The following is a 20924-nucleotide window of genomic DNA, read 5'->3' as shown; positions in this document are numbered from 1 at the left end:
ACTGGCTCTCTTCCCATTCAGTTTTGGCGTGGGCAATACGTTTTTTATATGCCCATCTGCGTTCTCTTAGCTGTTCCCCGCCTAGACCCTCCTTGATCGCTCTAAGGAGTTCCCCCTTTGCCCTTCTACAGGCTGCGTTGTACCATGAGGATTTACATGGCTGCCCCCTCCTTGAGTTCTGCACGTTACTAAAGAGGACGGGAGCCACAGCCTTTATGAGATCCTCATGGGCCTGGTGTAATTTGGCCTGTGAGTCCTTAATTCCCACCTCGGTAGCCAAGTCTCCCACAGTTTCCAAAATGGGTATTATCCCTGCGTAAAGCCTCGGGAGTTGTTCCTCACTTGAGGCCAGTTGTTCCCACCTGATCCTTCTCCTGTTGTTTTCCAGGAGAAGTTCAGGTTGGATCCCCTCCCCTGATGCCGCATGAGTTCGGCGCCCGGGGTGGGTGAGGTCAAGTTCAAGGGTATTGTGATCACTGTCTAGCCTTTCCCTAACCCTAAAGTCCCGGATAGCCGGCCAGTTCGCTATCTGTACCAAGACATAATCTAAGCGAGATTCTCTTCCCACTCTATTATAGGTGGTTCTGCTGGGTATGTCAGATCTAATACGCCCATTACAGGCTCTAATTCCAAACTTCAGGGCAAGGGCTGTGATCTGCAATGCTACAGGAGTCCATGCCTTCGGGGGGGGAGCTTCTACCGTAGGCACAGACCACCTGGCCTCTTCTTCCATTGGGAAACCCTCTAACAGACCTGGTAGTGGCTCGAAATGGGAATTTAAGTCCCCTCCTACTACAAAGGGTAGATCACTTGGTAATTCGGATAAATAATCCGAAAGTTCATCTATAGTGGACGATTCCCTGGCCATTCCAACTGGCCTAGAATAGATGTTTATTAGGACAAGTTTCGCTAGATTTGGCCAGGACAATAGAACCACGAGGATGTCATTGGAGGGGACCGGTAACCGTGTGGCCTCACAACCTAGGTGGGATGCCACCCAGGTTGTGAGCCCTCCTGAGGGACGTCCTTTGCCTTCCCACCTGGCCGGGATGAAAAATGACTGATAACCTTTGTGCCCATAGTCTTCCCTTGCCCAGGTCTCCTGGAACATGCAAACATCCCCAGTCTCAATATAGGTTTCCCAATCTTGAGCAGCCAGCTTGTTAGCTAGTCCGGCTACGTTCCAGCAAATTAGTCTCAGTTGTTCGATGGTTGGAGTTGCCGAGATGGGAGAATGGGGGGTGACAGTTCCAGATATTGCACCAGTTGTTCCATCAAGAACATTGTCCAAAGCGGATTCAAGTGGCTCAGGGAGATTACAAGAACCATTGTCCCCGGTCGCAACATTATTGGTGGACAGTCATTCAACCCCATCAAGCCCGCTCAGACAATTAAAGCGGTTTCAAATGGAAATAGGGTATTTCAGGTGACTGATAATTTGGACATCGGACATATTCTTTGTATCTTGGTCTCCGTTCCACCCTTGTCCAGTTTCCTTGTAGCCGATCATCGTACATACGGGTAGGTGGAAAAAAGAAGGAGACTGGCATGGTCTGTATGGTGGAATCCAATGATCTGTTTGAGCCAGCACAGATGTGTAAAACAGTGCCGGGGTCCCTGAAAGTCACCATTATACAATCCCCCATAATTGTTTTCCTCGTCTTCCCCAACCATGGCACCCTTCTAACCATAATGATCTCATTGTTAAAGTGTTGTGGTAGGGGTCTATTCCAGTTGAGCCATTTAATGACTTTCCTTTTAAGGGATTGGAAATCTTCCTTTTCACCCCTTCGTAGAGGGGGGGGCACCCGCTAAAACCACCATAAGAGTATTGGCTTCCGGTGGCAGATCTGGTCTCCGCGGTCTTTGAGCGGGCTGGCCGGGAGGGGGAGAGGGAATACTAGCAATGGGGGGAAACCCATGATTTATACCGGGGTCTAGATTAAGAAGGGCCGGGTCTATTAGCTGAGGAGGCATGATATTTGGGATGCTTCGTGGGGTCGGGACTGGAATGGCCATAAGTGACTGCAAGGGGGCGACAGTGGTAGCGCCCTGTGAGGCTCCCACATTTGCGCACTGTAATTCTCCTGTTTTGGGAGGGGGATTTTGTTTGTTAGGGAGAGCTCCTTTGGGTGGATTGGACCCCATGGTTCTGGTCTGCTTGCTGCCCGAGGTATTCAGGGTAGTTAGAGTTGCCTCTAAGATGGTGAGCCTAATCTCTACTTTTTTCAGGCTTTCGCTAATGGGCTGCAAGAGTGAACGTAATAGAAATTCTATGGTCCCTGAAGAAATAAGGGGGGGGAGCTTCATTGGATGCGTTAGCCGCTGAATCACTGCTCGTAACAGCAGTGATAGCCCTTGTATCCTTGGTAGAAATAGTGTTCACATTATCTCTGACCCTAATGGGAGTAAGTACAGGCTTATGTTTTTTACCAAAATCTAAGTAGGAAATTTTGGTTTTCCCCTGTCCCTTCGTCGTCTGTCTTCTACGCTTACTAGGTGGGGGGCCATGCATTTCCACCGCTACAGTGTGTTTGGGTTTGTTTTTCTTGGTTTTATTTAGAGGAGGGGGGGTTTGGGTAGCCAGATCGACAACCTTGTTAGTAGAGGTTAAGGGTGGTATGGCCTCCGTAATCTCATCGGGCAGTGTACCCTGGGTGGTGATAATATCCCTTAGCAGTAGGGGGACGCCATCTTGAGTTAATGGATCCAGACTGTCATTAGGGATACCTTCCTCTTGGGAGATGGGATAGGGAATTATCTCGCTAAGGGGTCTAGTTTTCATGGTTTCAATAGAGCGGAGGCGTTCTGCCCTGCGCTTCTCCAAGGAGCTTTCTTTACCCCCTTCTCCCTTAGCAGATTTAAAATAATTGTCCAAAGTCCCAGTGCTGTTTCCCCCCACCCTTGTTGGAGTTTCACATAGTGCAGGTGAGGGCATGGTAGTGATCTAATCCTTAGCTCAGCTACTATCGGAAAAGAGCCGGCGAAAGAGAGTGGGCCCAGCCCAGCCTCCTTCAGCCCCGGACGGCCACAGACGGTCCCGGGCTTCTCCCGGCGCCCTCCCGCGCGCTCCCGCGCCGCGGGAAGAGCTGCTCCTAGTAATGGAGGAGGGTGTTCAGGGGGCGGGGCAAGCAGGGAGAGCGTCCAGGTGCAGGTGATGATGTCAGCGCAGGGACTCCTGGGCAATGGAGTCCCTGATCCTCACCTGGCGCTCGCAGCCCTGCTCTCCGCAGTTCCAGCAATTCCCCAGTCACAGCGAGCAACAACGATGCGCCCAAGCACGCGGGCGAAGCGGGACCCGCGGAGCGGGTTCCGCGAGGTCTGATGGTGGAAAAAGCAGCCCCAGCAAGAAGGACCTCACACGGACAGAGCTCACGCTCAGAAGTCAGCAAATGTCTCCCACAGAACAGAGAGCAGGCAGGCACTTTCAGCGGTGCTCAGGGGGCGGGGCAAGCAGGGAGAGCGTCCAGGTGCAGGTGATGATGTCAGCGCAGGGACTCCTGGGCAATGGAGTCCCTGATCCTCACCTGGCGCTCGCAGCCCTGCTCTCCGCAGTTCCAGCAATTCCCCAGTCACAGCGAGCAACAACGATGCGCCCAAGCACGCGGGCGAAGCGGGACCCGCGGAGCGGGTTCCGCGAGGTCTGATGGTGGAAAAAGCAGCCCCAGCAAGAAGGACCTCACACGGACAGAGCTCACGCTCAGAAGTCAGCAAATGTCTGATTTTGGTAAAGACATTGCATGCTGATGAAGAGCGCAACGTTCTGGATGGATGGTACCTAGTAAATTTTTGTTTCAGGTATTCAGGGCAAATACCATGCAGAGCTTTAAAAACTATACAAACTGATTTAAAAATTATCCGCTAGCTTATCGGCACCCAGTGAAGCAGGGTTAGGGTGATTGAGCCTGAATGGTATTTGGAATTTGTGAGCACCAAGCGAGCAATAGCATTTTGCAAAACATGCAGCTTGTTTAAAAGTTTCTGCTGCAGGTTGACATAAAGTGCATTACAATAATCTAACTTTGAGAGCAGTAACCACCAGTCATTGTAGATAGGGAGGAATGAAGGGAAAGATCTTCCCCTTTAGGATGAAAATGGAAGAGGTAAATGCATTGATGTTTTTCTTGAAGGTCAGTTCATCATCAAAGATAACACCAAGATATTTGGCTTTGGACAGAGGGGTAGGAAAGGCACCTAATTCTTGTAAAAGACACACAATTGATGGACGGAATGCAGAACAAATCAAAACATTCACCCCCAGTCAACAAATCTGGGTTAAATCCATCAATCTTTTGCTCACCATACCACCCCAGTTTAGACCTGGCCATATGCAAATCAGTCTTGACCCTGTGCCTCATGGGAACAGGCCAGCCCGAACTGCCAAGCCAGGTCCTCTCTAGACTGGAAACAAGCATCCTAGGACCAGTTTTGGGGTTTCACCCCTCATCAGCCAGGATAGCTTGAATCCAGTGGCACAGTGAGCCCAGCACCCACTTCTGGACATGCCTGGCGCACTTAGGGCGTGAAAACAAAAGACACACAATTGATGGACAGAATGCAGAACAAATCAATACATTCACCCCAAATTCTTGTGGCCACCAACTGGGGGACCAGAAGGAACTATTGATGACCAATAACAACACTACTGTTTTCCTGGAATTGAGCTTTAGGCAATTATTGGACAGTAATCAAGTGCCAGACAGGGGAGGGCTCTGTTGCATACCTGGACCACCTGGTAGGAGGAGGCCAAGTTCAACCCTTACAACTCAAGATCCAGACAATTATGGGCTGGGTAGGTCTAACCACCCAAACTTGAGTCAGGGCATTCCTTTGGCTTGACTGTGTATTATAAGAGGTTTGTAGTGGTACGGGTCCATTGTGGGCCCCCCTCACACAATTAACCTCCTAGAAAATGCCAAAGAAAGTAAACTGGACATTCAACTGTCAGAAGGCTTTCGGCACTGAAGGAAGCGATTGCTCAGCACCTAATCTAAAAGCTTCAGGTTAATCAAAGGTGTTCATAGTGCAGATGTCTCTGAACATGGGGAAGGAGCGGTCCTATCTCAAACCAATGACGATGGCCATGACTAACCTGTTGCTTTCATTAGGAGGTTACTCCCCAGAGAGCAGCGTTGGAGTGCCATTGAGAGGAGAGGGAAGCCTTTGCGGTGGTTGGTCATACTTGTTTGGATAGCAATACCTTGCCAACCACAGACCTCTCAGACGGTTAATGCAAATGAAAGGTAAAAACCCCAAACTGTTGAGGTGGTCCATCCCTCTACAGTGTATGGACTTTACAGTGGAACACAGACCTTGGACTGACCATGCCAATGCAGATGGCCTTTCCAGGTTCTTCCTCTTAGAAGATGAAGATTCTCTTGAGCAATGTTAGTCTCATCCTCTATCGTTTGGGAGGGGGCTATGTAAGAAAGTGCCCTTTGTGACATGGCCACCCCCACTTTTTGCCTGGTATTTGATGTGATTTTTACCTGGAAGTGCACTAGGTTCCTGCTAACTAGGGCCCCGGATCCAGATCTCTTTCCAAAACTGTGTAATTGTTTACCCAATTATCAGTAACTTTAGTACCCTCTGAAAGTCCCTAGTAGATGGAACCATTGATACCAAGGGCCTGAGGTACTAAAGAGTGTCCCAAAGGGGTGCAGCCTAAATTGTGCTGTCCTAAGGGACTGCTCACCAAGCTCATGCAAACTGCCACTGCAGGCTGCGTGTCTTGGTGCATACAAAAGACAAGACACAACATGGCACATAGCCTGGGTGCCATGCCTGCCGACAATGCATGCAGTATAAGTAAGTCCCCTTTACCTCGGGCATTACCGTCCTAAGGCTTGGTGCACTATACCCCATGTGAGGGCATGACTGCACGAGCAGATATGCCCCATTGCTGGTCAGTACCACTACTGCCAGTACAAGTGATCAGGGAAGCCATTTCGAAAGAATGCGCTGGACACTAGTGAAAACGAGTTCCCCAGCTGCATGATGGCTCTACTGAAAGTAGGGATGTTTTATATCAAACATTTCATAATAATAAGCCCACGCTGATGCTAGTGCCAGATTTAGTAATACATGCACTTAGAGGGCATCTTAGAGGTGCCCCCTGAAAACCTACCAGCCACTGGGGAGCTGACGGTCTGTTTTTTGCCAACCTGCCACCAAAGACAAGTTTCTGACCGCCAAGGGTGAGGGACTTTACTCTTAAGGATCCATACACCGAGCCTGCGCGGGCAGTGGGTGTTTTCACCTCCTCTCACAGTATGACCTGCAGATTGCATTTCAAGGAAGGGGAGCTTCAAAGGGTCTACCGCCTTTGGTATGCAAATCCATTTGGGACCTGGACTGGTGAGAAAATTAGCTACTCCAATAGATGTGTCCACCCTCAGGCTAGTGCCACCCCAAGGTGGGCTACCTGAAGTGGAGGCGACTTTTCAATGTTAGCTATCTTGTTGATGGCAAAATCACAAATACTGGGACAGGGTTATGACAATCTCCCTTAGGAAGTGGTCATATAGGAGGAGTAGTGACCTCAAGAGTAGGTTGCCCATTGGCTACTATCCTACAATCCTAACACCCCTAAATTCAGTATTTAGCGGAGCCCCTGGCACCAGAGAATCAGATCCTGCTTACCAAAAGAAGAAGAAGGGCTGAAGAGCTGCGAAAGCAAGAATTGCAGAAGAAGCAACTGACTTGGGACCAGCCCATCTGGCTTATTCAGGTATTCTCAACAGCTGCACCAAAGTCATCCCGTCCTGCAAGCTGCTGATCGTCCAAAAGCCTGAGAGGACTGCCAACACTTCTCCAAAGATGTAGAACTATCATGGAACAGCTGAGCTGCTTCCCTGTATATTGCAGGTACCAAAGACTGAGCTGTGAAGCTTCTAGACCGCAAAAATCTGACTCAGGAAATCACCACTGGCTCTGAGCCGCTTGGCCGGAGCTGAAGTGGGCCAGTGGTGCCAACATGATCCCCTGACTCTCCATACTCAAAGCCCACCTGAGGTTACATCACTGTGGACTTCCCAACGCCACCTGCAACATCTATTTGCAGGCCCCCCGAGCCCCTCATTGGTTCAGCCTAACCGGTCTCCCAGTCCGACACTACAGTATCTGTTCATGAAGATCGATTCAGCTGGTGCTGCCTTGGACCTTGTATCATATTCACATCAAGTCCCGGAGGCTGGTTTTGTAAGTTTCTGCATCTGCAGATGTCTCACAATCCTATCTGACAAGCCTAAGACTGCACAACCACACTACCCCTAAAGGAGCACCATGGGAGTGCTAAAGCAAGCCCCTGTCCACTCGTAAGGGAGTACCCAGACTCTTTGCACAGTTTATCTCGTTTTGATAAACTACATAAAGAGCCGGCTGCCTATCAGGAATAATATTGATTTAAAAAAAAAATCTTTATTTTAAAAAGTTGTATACAATGTTTTACATTTATGCTATGTGATATTAATTTTCAAAACAATGTACCTGCTCTAAGGAGGAGTAATTTTCAGGTGGTATTTTCTCCTGTCCTTCAGCATTTTCACTTACCTGTAATTGTGGTAAACAGATTTTCTGCATATCAAATTAACAGACTGTAATTTAGTGAGTAGTCTGCAGATTTCTCCTCATGCAACCTTACCGATAAGTATTTCTGCCTGCTAAAATACTGCAAGCAGGAAGCACTTGTAACAGTAAGGAGTGAAATTAACGCATGAAACCATATACAAAGTTTGATCCACACAACTCGTAATGAGGCCCACAGAGAGGGCATGCACACATGAGGAACAACTGTATATAGGTCTTTGTCAACAATGCACAATAATTCAGAAGGAAATATTCAGATATCTAACACTGTGCACTTATACTGTTGACCTGCAGATTGAAGGGTTCAGTACAAACATACCTATTAACAAAAACAACAGTTTCAGAAAATATGACACTACACATGCTTTTAATCAACAAAAACCTCAAGTCAGGCGGGGCTTTAAAGACCATTAGTTTATTACCTATTCTTCATGTGTTGCCTCAGAAACATTCTAATTATATACAAAATCTGGAATGTTGAGTAAATGCTCATCAATAAAACATTATATAGTATGTAACAAGGGCATAATTCTAGAAAAAAATGTATCACAGCAAATTAATCATAAAAGGCTTTAATGTTTGTGTTCTTTATTGCTGTGTTGGCGTGTTCAAATATGATTTCAAGTATGTACACATTTCGAACCTCCAGTCCAAAAATAAGGAAATCAAAAAATAAATATTTACATAATAAATATCTGGGACATTTCTGAATTCCATTAGGTCATCTGAACTGATTCTTTAATGAACAGTTACAAGGTGGTAGTAAAATATTGAGTTTGTATTCCTTTCATCAATTTCACACTACATTCAGCAAACATTTTGAACTTCCTTCTGTACAAAAATAGACATGATGTTTTCTGCTTTACAAGCATCTCATGCACCATTATGAGCCCACTGACAGATAGGAACATTATACATTGATGTGGGCAGAACAACGAATATCCCATTAGGTAGAAGTTGCCATTAGTACCTAACAGAAATTAAAGAAACAGTGTACAGTATTCATGCCTTTAATCAAAGTTCACAGTTTGCAGGCCAAAATATTTTTTGCAATTTACTAAACTGTTGTTGGCTGATTCCCATTAGAAAGTAGGAATCTCTTGTTAAACAATGCTTCAATATTACCGGAAAAACATATTCCAACAGGAAATAAAATACAGTATTCTCCCTAGGAGAATATGTAAAATGTTTACCACTATTGCATGACAATCCTAAGCAAATGCAGAACATATAGATCTTTATAGTGCAGGTCCTCTGGGGAACTGTTCACTGAAGCAATGTCTGGGTTAAACAAAATGAAACTTACACACTAAACTACAAATTACAGTGTCAATAAAGAATCAGTTCTTTTGGACTCATTCCTCTAACATTCACTGGAGTATATGCAATAATGTAACAAAACTCAAATTCTGCAAACATTCACACAGCTATTCCCTTTACAAGGCAAAGTGTGAAGAAACAAATGTATGATGTGAGAAAAAGAGACATTTTGAAAAGTTGATGTAACAAAATAATGAGTATTGGACAAGCACTATAAGGGAATGCCAAAGCCTGCACTATCTTGCAAAGTTTGCACTCTGGATCTTCAGAGTTCAGCACACATACAGTATGGAAATTGCATTAAAATACAACATTTCTTTTTAATATATTCCAAAATAACAAATTCCTATGTAAATAGCACTTAAAGTCAACTAAATTGTGTTATTATACAAAACAAATCTGATACAGGGTTGCAATCCAAATGATTAGACTATACAGTACAAGAAGCAACGTATACCATTTTCAGCTAGTATATGTTTGAAACAAGTGCAATCATGTTTGAGTCAATGGTCTGAAATGTACTGCCAAATGGGTAAGCAACAGAGTTAATTTTTCATCCACATATATTTCATTGGAACGAAATAATGAACTCATTAAACCAGTTTCTAAGGCAACTAGTATTTGTTGCTATGCACCCCACCTAAAAACATTTGTCAAACAGTTTGGATCAAGGGCACCTTTACCATATACCTTCCAAAAGACCATATATTACATAACTATTGAAACTGAATTGCAATAAGTCAATATTGCTATCATGAAAGGCGTTCAAACCATTAGCCCTAAAAACAGTTATTGGTCTTCTATGGCACTTTCCTGGTCCTCCTCAACCCTGCATCAATTATCCCCAACTTGATGCAATTGTCGCTCACTCATTTGGGAAGGGAAAAGAGCTAAACGTAGTAGAACTCTCTTAACGCAGTTTTTAGAACTACTGGGAAAAAAGGCAGCCTGTGGTAATTTATGATTTTGTCAATACAGTCAGAAACTAACAACTTCTCCTTTTTATGGCCTGCAGGAACAGCCCTTTTACAAAAACCATAACAAATTGATTGGTCCACAAGACCCACGACCCTACTTAAGTCCATTTCTTGGCACAGCAATGTCTCTGATCACTGTGTCACAGTTTGGAGAACATAACTTTGGTTACCTAGCTCCAAGCTCATCGTTTCCTTTTCAATTTAACAAGACATTGCAAGGCCAAACGAAGTGAAGGTTGATTTAGCTACTGAACTTGACACGTGCTGGGTGTTAAGCAAAACAATCTTGAAAACTGGCACTTTTAGTTTCATTATTTGAAATGATGAACAGGTTTAATATGAAGCGCTGATTACAAAGTAGTTCATAACATAATAAAAACTCATTATTACCACACATAGGCAGAGAAGAAATGCATGTCCCCTCCGCATGTAAAATTAGTATTGTTGCATGTTTAAAAACAATTAATTAAAAAAAATAAAACCTGAATTACACTTAGCAAATTGACAGTCAGTGGAGGGCTAAAGACTTCATCTTGTACGTTTACAAAAATGTAAATAGTTGTATTTAAAAAAAGTTTCACTTTATTGCAATGTTCTATTGGTCAACAGATTGTTCTAAATAGGTAAAGGATCCCTACTTGCCGGCACTCAGGCTTTCCTGATAGGAAAGGTGGTTTTATCTGGCTTATTTACAAATAACCCAGCACCACACACTGTAACTACTATAGCAAACCCCACATTTTGAATCTCTTGTTCGCATATACAGAAATGGTTTCAGCATAAAACAGTGACACAGGGTGAATGAAACAAGAAGGTATAAATAGGGAAGGACAGACAGCCCTGCCGTCCATCCACTGGCGACAACTGCAGCTGTTTATGGCCTTGCGAGGATTTTATTAATGTGTATGATTTATCCAAAAATAAACCTACAATCTGTATGAACACAACAAATGTGTGTCCTTGCAAGAGAGATTCTTGAGTGATATAAAGTTCAACCCTCCACCCCTTGGAAAGGTGTTTGAATTGTACAACTCCTCCAACTGGTGTTCTGCTTGATCTTTAGAGTGGTTCTTTCCCTGTCACCACAAAACCAATATTTCATTGCAGTCCATAGTTCAGTCAGTCATTTTCACATTGCTTCTTTTGTGTGTGTAAAGGAAAACAGATATGTTTCTGCGCTGCACTAGGTGTCCTTATGTTGCTTGCTCTCTCCGACCTGCTTTTCTTCCCGCAAAACAATTTATGCTGAAGCATCTCGCAAGATGATTAATTCTACTGAGTTCTGGAAAGTCTTCAACAAGGATACAGCTTGTCCATGATCAATATTGATGAAGCTGTACCCATTTGCCTAAAAAACAAAAGAAAATCATAAACAGTTGTGTACCTGACAAGCATATTGCTAAGTCACGTTACATGGTGGACATCATCAACCTAATCAACGCAAATGCGTTCAACACATCAACAATTTACAAGACGTTTCTTTGATATAGGCCTAGTTCCCCCCAAATCACTTCCAATTATTCCACAACCCTTCTGATACTCTTCATACCCTTTCCCATTATAGTTGCTGCACATTAACGCACCTCTGTGCCACCCTGAACTAAGTTTCAAACATTTCAATAAAATGGTGACAAGGAAAACAAACATTGGCAAGAGCTATTGGCTTCGCTAATATGTTTAGCCATTTTGTACACCAGCTTGCCTGCTGTTCAGATTGGCTACAAGTTAGTGACGTAAAGTAAAGTGTCGTGGAGCGGGTGGTGTGGCGTAGAGAGTGATGGGAGTGGTGTACAGTGGAACTGAGTGAAGTGGATTGTCATGGAGTCACAGAGTGTAGTGGTATAGTGTTGTTTAGTGTCGTGGAATGAGATAGAGTGCCGTAGAGTGGAAGGGCATAGTATGGAGTAGAGTGTTGCGGTGTAGAGCAGAGTGGAGTGGAGTGGTGTAGAGAGTGTAGTGTACAGCAGAGTGTTGTAGAGTGCGAGTAGACTATCAGAGTGTAGTAGAGAGGAATGGGGTATAATAAAATGTTGTGGAGCAGAGTATCGTGGAGTGACAGGGTCAGAGTGTCATGGCATAGAGTGGCGTGGAGTGGCATAGTGTGGAGCAGTGTGTCACAGAATAGAGTGGAGTAGAGTAGAGAGAGCTGCCTAGAGCATCGTGGACTAGTGTCGTAGAGTGGCATTGAGTGGAGTAGAGTGTTGTAGAGTGGAGTGGCATTGAGTTTAATGGAGTAGAGTATCAGAGTGGAATGTTGTAGAGTAGAGTGAAGCGGCGTAAAGTGCAGTGGGGCAAACGTTTGGCATTGAGTTGAGTGGCGTAGAGTGCACTGGTTTTGAGTAAAGTGATGTAGAGTGCATTGGCGTGGAGTGGAGCAGCGTCGATTGCAATGGCGCCGAGTGTAATGGTGTGGAGTTGAGAGGCGCATGGTGGAGTAGAGTGGCGGGGAGTGCAGAAGCAAAAGAGCAGAGTGTAGTGGCATAAAGTGCAATGGAGTAGAGTTGAGTGGTCCAGAATAGAGTGCAGTGGCATACAGTACAGTGGTGCAGAGTAGCATAGAGTTCAGTGGCAGAGAGTGTAGTCTTGCAGAGTAGAATGTCTTAGTGCCAGATGTACATAAACTATGAATTGCGAATTCCAAATTGCAATTCTTACCGAATCGCAATTAGGAAATCACAATTACTTATATACGAAAACATACAACTTCTATTTAGCAATTCCTAGTGGGTCGCAAATTGACCTACCTCATGAATATTAAAGAGGTAGGTCGCAATTTGCGACCCATTAGGAATTGCAGCCATCACCGGTATGGTGGCCTGCTGAGGTCAGCAGCCCACCATGTCTGGGATTGCTTTTAAATAAAGCAATCTTTTCTTTTTTACAGCCCGTTTTATTTAAAGGAAAGCTGGATGTGTTTAAAAAGAAAACTTTAAAGTTTTGTTTTTTAAGACTAGGAAGTGGTTTGTGGGATCATTGACTGTTCTTAAAAAAAAAAAATTTCAACGTTCTCAAAGAGGAAGAGGTCCCAAAAGGACCCCATTCCCATTTGCAAATAGGTTACCACCACTTTTAAAATGGTGGTAAAGTAGTACTGTTTAGCGACCAGAATTTGGTTGTAAAACAGTAATATATACCATATCGATTCAGTATTTGCAAGTGGCATCCAAACAATGTCCCTTCCAAATGCAAATTGTGATTTGTAACAAGTTACCCAACTGCGTTCTGCATATTTGAATAAGAATTCTTCTGGTCGCAAATGGCGAATCAGGCCGTTTGCAACCAGAAAAATGCTTTGCACATCTGGCCCTTAAGAGTGCAGTGGTGTCGAATGCATTGCAGTGTTGCAGAGTAGAGTGCTGTAGAGAGCAGTGGCATACAGTACAGGGGTGCAACGAAGAATAGAGTGACGTAGAGTGCATGGGTGTAGAGTGTTGCAGAGTAGAGTGCAGTGGTGCAGAGTAGTTGGCGTACAGGGCATAGGTTTTGAGTAAAGACGTGTAGAGTACATTGGGTAGAGTGCAGTGGGTTACAGTAGAGTGGCGTAGAGCGCAGTGGCATAGAGTGGTGAAGAGTAGAGTTGTGTAGAGTGATGCAGTGTAGAGTAGATTGTTTCATAGTAGAGTGAAGTGGCATAGAGTGGAGTGGTGCAGAGTGGAGTGGCCTAGACTGAAATGGTGTAGAGTTCAGTAGCGAAGAGTGCTGCAATGCATAGTAAAGTAGAGTGCATTGGCGTAGAGTGGTGTAGAGGGAAGTGGTGAACAGCAGAGTAGTGTGGCATAGTGTGCAGTAGCACAGAGTAGTGCAGTGGCGCAGAGTAAAGAGGCGTAGAGTGCAGAGTGCGGTGAGAGAGTGCTACAGAGTAACGTGGTCTAGAGCACAGTGGTGCAGAGTAGGGCAGAATGGCGTAGAGTGCAGTGGCGTACAGTGTTGTAGAGAGCAATGGTTTAGAGTGCAGTGGTCTAGAGTGGAATAGTGCAGTGGTGTAGAGTAGATTATTTCAGAGTAGAGTGAAGTGGCGTTGAGTGCAGTGTCATAGAGTAGAGTGCCGTATAGTGCAGTGTTGCACAAGTTACTACTTGTGTAACGATATATCTGCAAGAGACATTAGTTAGTGATAGATTCCTTACCTTAGAATATCCCCAGGCGTCAGACTGGATCCGGAAACTTTTGCGTAGAAATACCCCTGCGCGTCGGTAGGCGTCGTCCGCGGCTCTGCGTCCGTCGTCAGGGTCGTTAGCGCCGGAATGACGTCGCCGGAGTACTTCAACGCCGCTCTCGCGCGCTGACGTCAGTTCTGATACACAGCTTTTCCGCGCCAGATACGCAGAGCCATGATAGAACCAACACCGGTGCCATGAAACTAGGGCCCTGAAAGGGGATGACCTTAACCCTAGATATCGGTTCGCAGAACGGGGAGGATGGGTGGGTCGGTAAGGAATCTATCACTAACTAATGTCTCTTACAGATATATCGTTACACAAGTAGTAACTTGTGCATCTGAAAGAGACACGTTAGTGATGGAGTCCTTACCTTAGAATAGATACCCCAGCAATACCAACCCCGGTGGTGGGTCTGCAAACCAATAATCACACCAGAAAGTCCTGGAGGACGGAACGGCCAAAGAAGCCATCCCTCTGGACTTGACTGTCCAGGCAGTAGTGTCTCGCGAACGTGTGCCAGCGAGGCCCACGAAGCTGCCTGACAAATGTCCTGCAAGGGGACTCCTCGGACCAGGGCAGTAGTAGTCGCCGTGGCCTGAGTGGAGTGGGCCCTAAGCCCAACAGGAGGTTCCTTTTTAGCCAAGGAGTAACACGCCTGGATGCACAATACGATCCACCGACAGATGGTACGCTTGTGCACCGCCCGTCCTTTCTTAGCGCCCACGTAACCAACAAAGAGTTGGTCATCCACCCGGAACTGGAGTGTGCGATCCAGATAGTAAGAGAGCGCATGTTTTGGGTCCAGACGGTGGAGCCTCTCTTCCTCTTTCGAGGGATGCGGAGGCGGGAAGAAGGTGGGCAAGGTGATGGACTGCCCGATATGGAAGGCTGTGACTACCTTGGGCAGGAAAGAGGGTCTTGTCCGCAACACAACCTTGTCCGGATGGACAGAAAGGAAAGGAGGTTTGGAAGAAAGAGCCTGGAGCTCACTCACTCTCCTGGCAGAGGTGATGGCAACCAGGAAAGCAGTCTTCAGAGTAAGAAGACGGAGAGGACAGTTATGAAATGGCTCAAAGGGAGCGCACATCAGATAAGTAAGTACAAGGTTCAAGTCCCACTGAGGCATCACAAATGGAACAGGAGGGAACATGTGTGTGATGCCCTTCAAAAACCTATTTACAATTGGGGACTTGAACAAAGATGGCTGATCAGGTAGCCTTAAGAAGGCGGGAAGGGCAGAAAGGTAGCCCTTGATAGTGCCCAGAGCAGAGCCCTGCTGGGCAAGAGAAAGAAGGAAGAGGAGAACCTCAGAAAGGGGGCAGAGAGTGGATCCACAGCCTTTGCTGTGCACCATGCCACAAATCTGTTCCACCTGCAGGCGTATATCGACTTTGTGGTGGGACGCCTGGCTGCCAGAATGACATTACAGACGTCAGGAGGCAAGTCATATGACCTCAACTGTCGCCGCTCAATCTCTAAGCTTGTAGGTGGAGACTGGACAGGTTTGGGTGGAGGACAGTCCCCTGCTTCTGCGACAGAAGGTCCTCCTGAAGAGGCAGACAAATCGGGGGATCGACAGACACGCTGAGTAGCTCTGGATACCAATATCTTCGTGCCCAGTCCGGAGCCACAAGGATAACCTGGGCCCGGTCGCACCTGATCTTCTTCAGCACTCTGGGCAGAAGTGGTATAGGCGGAAAGGCGTACAATAGACCGCAACTCCACGCGCGATGAAAAGTGTCTCCGAGCGAGTGCCGCCTTGGAAATTCCAACACGCAGAACTGATGACATTGCGTGTTCTCTTCTGTGGCGAATAGATCTAACCAAGGCTCTCCCCACTGCTGAAAGAGACCTTGCACCACGTCCGAGTTCAGACGCCATTCGTGATCCATCATGCACCGAAGGCTAAGTTCGTCCGCCCTGGCATTCAGAGAACCTGCCAGGTGTTGAACCACCAGGGTCACACCCTGATGTTCCAGCCACTGCCAGAGGTGCAGAGCCTCCTGGCATAGGGTCCCCAACCCCACCCGCCCTGTTTGTTGCAGTAGCACATGGCGGTGGTGTTGTCCGTGAATACCTGCACTACACTCCCCAGGACAGAGGGGAGGAATGCCTTCAGTGCAAGATGGATCGCCCGCAGCTCCAGAAGGTTGATGTGGAGCTGGGACTCCGCCGGAGACCAGAGGCCTCTGATCTCCGCCTCTCCCATGTGGCCCCCCCAGCCCTGGAGGAACACGTCCGTCACAACTACGTGCTCCGGTTGGGGTAGGGAGAGGGATCTGCCGCTGACCCAATCGTGGTCCGTGAGCCACCACTGCAACTGTCTTGCAGTGCCCTTCGAGATCAAGACATGGTCGGACAAGTTGCCCTGATGCTGGACCCACTGAAACTTCAGGTCCCACGGCAGAGCCCGGATCCGCCACCGGGCGTGATGCACCAGAAGGATGCAGGAGGCCATCAGCCCTCGCAGCCGCAGCGTCAACCTGACCGAGACTCTGGATAAATGCTGAAAGATCGGAATCAGAGCCTGAATATCCCGAACCCGCTGTTCGGGAGGATAAACCCGAAACTGCGCAGAGTCTAGAACCGCTCCGATGAAGAGGAGCTTCTGAGAGGGACACAGGTGTGACTCCGCGACATTGATGGAGAACCCCAGCAGGTGCAGGAGGTCGGCCGTAGTCTGGAGGTGGCTGACGACTGTCTGGGGCGAGCCCGCCTTCAACAACCAGTCGTCGAGGTAGGGGAAGACTGAAACCCCCAACCTGCGCAGATGAGCTGCGACCACCGCCATCACTTTCGTGAACACCTGTGGGGCGCTGGTAAGGCCGAAGGAGAGCATGGTAAACTGAAAGTGCTCGTGGCCTACCGTAACCGTAGGTAACGCCGGTGGCCCGGCAGGACGGGGATGTGAAAATAAGTGTCCTGCAAGTCCAACGCTACCATCCAGTTTCCAGGGTCTAGGGCAGCTAAGACCTGAGCCAATGTCAGCATCTTGAATTTCTCCTTCCGGAGGAAGCAGTTGACGTTTCGTAGGACCAAGATAGGGCGTAGGCCCCCTTTGCCCTTCTTGGGTACCAGAAATTAGTGAGAGTAACAACCACACCCTACTTCTGGCCCAGGAATGCGCTCGATGGCCCCCTTGGCCAAGAGGGACGTAACTTCCTCTTGCAGAAGTTGCAAGTGATTCCCCGACACGCGGTGGTATTGCGGTGGCATGGCTGGAGGGGTCGCCTCGAAGGGGAGGAGCCCCTTCAGACGATTTGCAGCACCCACATGTCCGACGTGACAGTGCGCCAGTGGAAGTGGTGATGGCGAATCCTGCCCCCCACTGGCGTCACAGGGGCCTGAAAGCACGGACTAGGAGGGTTTTGAGGCGGATGCTGCAGGGGGAGGTGTGGACTGGCCTCGCCGTTGTTCCCGACCGCCGCCACGGTGGTTTCCACAGCAGCCATCGCCCTGTGTATTACTCTGCGGTGCGTGGCTGGCAGCACGTGTGGGGGAGCCCCTTCCTTGGCCACGAAAGGAGCGAAAGGCACCCGTTTGCTGGCGTGGGGCCGAGAGGCCCAAGGACTTGGCCGTAGCCCTGGAGTCCTTAAAACGCTCAAGCGCATGGTCTGCCTTGTCGCCAAAGAGGCGACGGCCATCAAACGGCATGTCCAGAAGGGTGGCCTGGACATCAGCCGAAAAGTTGGCAGTCCTCAACCAGGCGTGGCGTCGAACCGCCACCGTCGTTGCCATCGCTCTGCCCAGTGAGTACGTGGTATCTAGCCCACACCGGATGGAATAGCGTGCCGCATCTCGACCCTCCGCAAGGGCTTGGGCGAGTTTAGACCGGGCCTCCTCCGGACATTGTGGCAGCACGTCCGCGACCGTGTCCCACAGAGTGTGGGTGTAGCGGCCCAAGAGGCATGCGGTATTGACAGACCGCAGTCCCAAACTTAGGGACGAGAACACCTTCTTACCGAATTGTTCATACCTCTTGGATTCCCGATCGGGCAGAGCCGTCGGGAATGCGGTCTGGGAAGTAGAGGCCTGGATAACCAGGCTCTCGGGGGTGGGGTGGGTGGACAAGAAGCAAGGGTCGCCCGGAGCCGGGCGGTAGCGTCTGGCCACGTTCCTATCTACAGGCTGACCTGTAGCGGGCTTGGACCAAGTGCCCAAAAGAACGTCGCACAAGGCCTCATTAAACGGCAGCAGAGGCTCAGTGGAGCTTGCCTGCAGTTTAAGGACCTAAGTGAGGAGGTTAGTCCTCACGGCCGCGACGGGGAGCTCTAGGCCCAATGCCTTGGCCGCCCGCGTCAACACTACATTGTAGGCAGCCCCCTCCTCCGTAGCCACGGTTGAAGGGGAGACAAAACCAGTGTCTGGCGAAGTGTCCAGTCCACTGGCATCCCCAAGCTCATATGGCCAGTCCTGTTGAGACCTGTCTACAGACCCTTCCCAATCACCCTCGTCACCCATCACCTGAAATTCAGGTTCAACGGATGGGGCCGGTTCGTGGAAGTAAAAGTCTCCATACGACATCGAGAGCGGCGCCCAGCGGCGCTGCTCCGGCACCGGAACCGAATCAAGGGTAGGATTGGGGACGACGTCGCCGGGGGCGACACCCTAGGGGTCGGCGTTGGTGAGGTCGTGACGTCGGTGAGGTCGTGAGGTCGACCGGCGACGACCCGGATCCGGAACCGGATCCAGTGGGGGCCTGCGGCACCGGGGCCGAAGCACCCGACGGCGTCTGCGCCGAAGCACCTGACCCGCTAGGCCCCCTAGCCGGGACCGCTGGGCCCGAAGGCACCACGGAGCCTGGCGGAGGAGGGAGAGACCTTATGGCCATGAGGTACCGCTCAACCTCCTCTGGCGTCGCACCGTGCCCAGGGACCGGAAGGTATGGGGCAGGTGGCGACGCCCGCAACTCCGTCGGAGCCGTGTGGGTGGTGTCACCCGAACCCCCGGCCGCATCGTGTGAGCGTCGGGGTGGGTCGGAAGAACGATGACGCCTTTCCTACCTCTCATGCCTCTTACCTGAGGACCTGGATCCTGAAGACCGATGCAGACTACCGGAGCTACGAAGGCTCCGACCCCGCGACCGGTCCCTCGACCTCCTGTGGGACCGGGACCGGGCCGACTGCCGGAGCTCAAGCCGCTAGCGGGACGGCTCCCCCCTAGCCTTAGATGTCAGGGCCCGGCAGTCGGAGCAGGTTCGGTCGTCGTGGTCGAGGCCTAGACACTGAAGACACCGGCGATGGGTGTCGGTAACCGACATCATGCGGCCACACTTGAAACAGGGTTTGAACCCGGGCATCCCTACCGGCACCGTAGGAGTCGTAGCGACTCGAGAAAAACAGATCAAAAGATCAAAAAAGTTTAGTCAAAAAGTGACTACGGGGTAGAGCTTCTGCGGATCTGCGCTAGCTGGCACGGAAAAAAGAAGAACTGACGTCAGCGCGCGAGGGCGGCGTCTACGTACTCCGGCGACGTCATTCCGGCACTAACGACGCCGACGACGGACGTGGAGCCGCGGACGACGCCTACCGACGCGCAGGGGTATTGCTATGCAAAGGTTTCCAGATCCAGTTGGACGCCTGGGGATATTCTAAGGTAAGGAATCTATCACTAACGTGTCTCTTTCAGATTAAGAGTGCAGTGGTGCACAGTAGATTAAAGTAGTGTAGAATGGATTGTCAGAGTGCGGTGGCGTAGAGTGGAGCGATGCAGAGTAGAGTGGCATACTGGTATAGAGTGTAGTAGAGTGGTGCAGAGTACAATGCAGTGGCAGAGAGTGGAGCGGTGCAGAGTAGTGTAGGGTAGAATGGAATGATGCAGAGTAGAGTGGTGAAGAGGGCATTATCAGAGTGGTGTAAAGTGGTGCAGAGTAGAGTGCACTAGCATAGAGTTCAGTGGCAGACAGAGCAGTGTTGCAGAGTAGACTGTCGTAGAGTGCAGAGGTGTATGGTAGAGTGGCACAGAGTGCAGTTGTGCAGAGTAGAGTGGTGTAGAGTGCAGTGGTGCAGAGTAGAGTGGCATAGAGAGCAGTAGAACAGAGTGGCGGAGTATAGTGAGGTAGAGTACAATGGTGTAGAGTGCAGTGGCGTAGAGTGTTGCGGAGTAGAGTATAATGGCACAGAGTAGATTGGGGTAGAAGGCATTGGTTTTGAGTAAAGTGGTGTAGAAAGCATTGGCATAGACTGCAGAGTAGATCGCAGTCGAGAGGAGTAGCCTGGAATAGGTTGTTTCAGAGTAGAGCTAAGTGGTATAGAGTGGAATGGTGCACAGTAGAGGGGAGTGGTGCAGGGTAGAGTGCTGTTTCATGGAGTGCAGTGGTGCAGAGAAGATTAGAGTGGGTTAGAGTGAATATCAGCATGCACTGGCGCAGAGTGGTACAGACCGGAGTACATTGGCGTAGAAAGCAGTGGCAGAATGAAGGGTTGCAGAGTAGAGTGGGGTGGTGCAGGGTGCAGTGGTGCATAGCAAAGTGGGGCAGAGTGCATTTGCATATTGTAGGGTGATGCAGAGTAGAAAGGGCGTAGCGTGAAGTGGCGTAGAGTGGAATGATGTAAAGTGAAGGGCAGTAACACAGTTTAGAGTGGAGTGGTGCACAGTGGAGTGGTGCAGAGTAGAGTGCAGTGGCGTGGTGCAGAGTGGGTTGGGGAAAAGTGGAGTATGCATGGTGTGGTAGCGCACGACCATTTCAGACAATACATCTTCAATTAAAATTACCATTACATTTGCCAGATGCACAGTTTTACTAATAACAGCATACAGCACACAAACGATAATGTGTGGAAATGACAACATCTAGTGTATTGATTTGTTTTGATGGTATTAAAATATTTGTTTCCACTACACTTCAGAATTACCAGACTTACCCCTATAACCACCATGA

At 48.7% G+C, this 20924-nt stretch overlaps 1 protein-coding gene across 6 annotated transcripts in view; it reads right to left on the bottom strand.

The window, feature by feature from the left end:
• Window positions 1-7986: 7986 nt before the first annotated feature.
• ERBIN (erbb2 interacting protein) overlaps window positions 7987-20924 on the bottom strand; it is a 912789-nt gene continuing 899851 nt past the window's right edge. For all 6 annotated transcript variants that reach the window (XM_078675167.1, XM_078675172.1, XM_078675168.1 and 3 more), the window contains one exon: window positions 7987-11232. In XM_078675167.1, the coding sequence (XP_078531293.1) occupies window positions 11125-11232 (108 nt within the window). In that variant the 3' untranslated portion in view covers window positions 7987-11124. The remainder of the gene's footprint in view (window positions 11233-20924) is intronic.

The sequence above is a fragment of the Lissotriton helveticus genome, chromosome 2_1 (genome assembly GCF_964261635.1).
Source record: "Lissotriton helveticus chromosome 2_1, aLisHel1.1, whole genome shotgun sequence".
Lineage (NCBI taxonomy): Eukaryota > Metazoa > Chordata > Amphibia > Caudata > Salamandridae > Lissotriton > Lissotriton helveticus.
The sequence above is the reverse complement of the archived record's forward strand: the minus strand, read 5'-3'. Positions and strand labels throughout refer to the sequence as shown.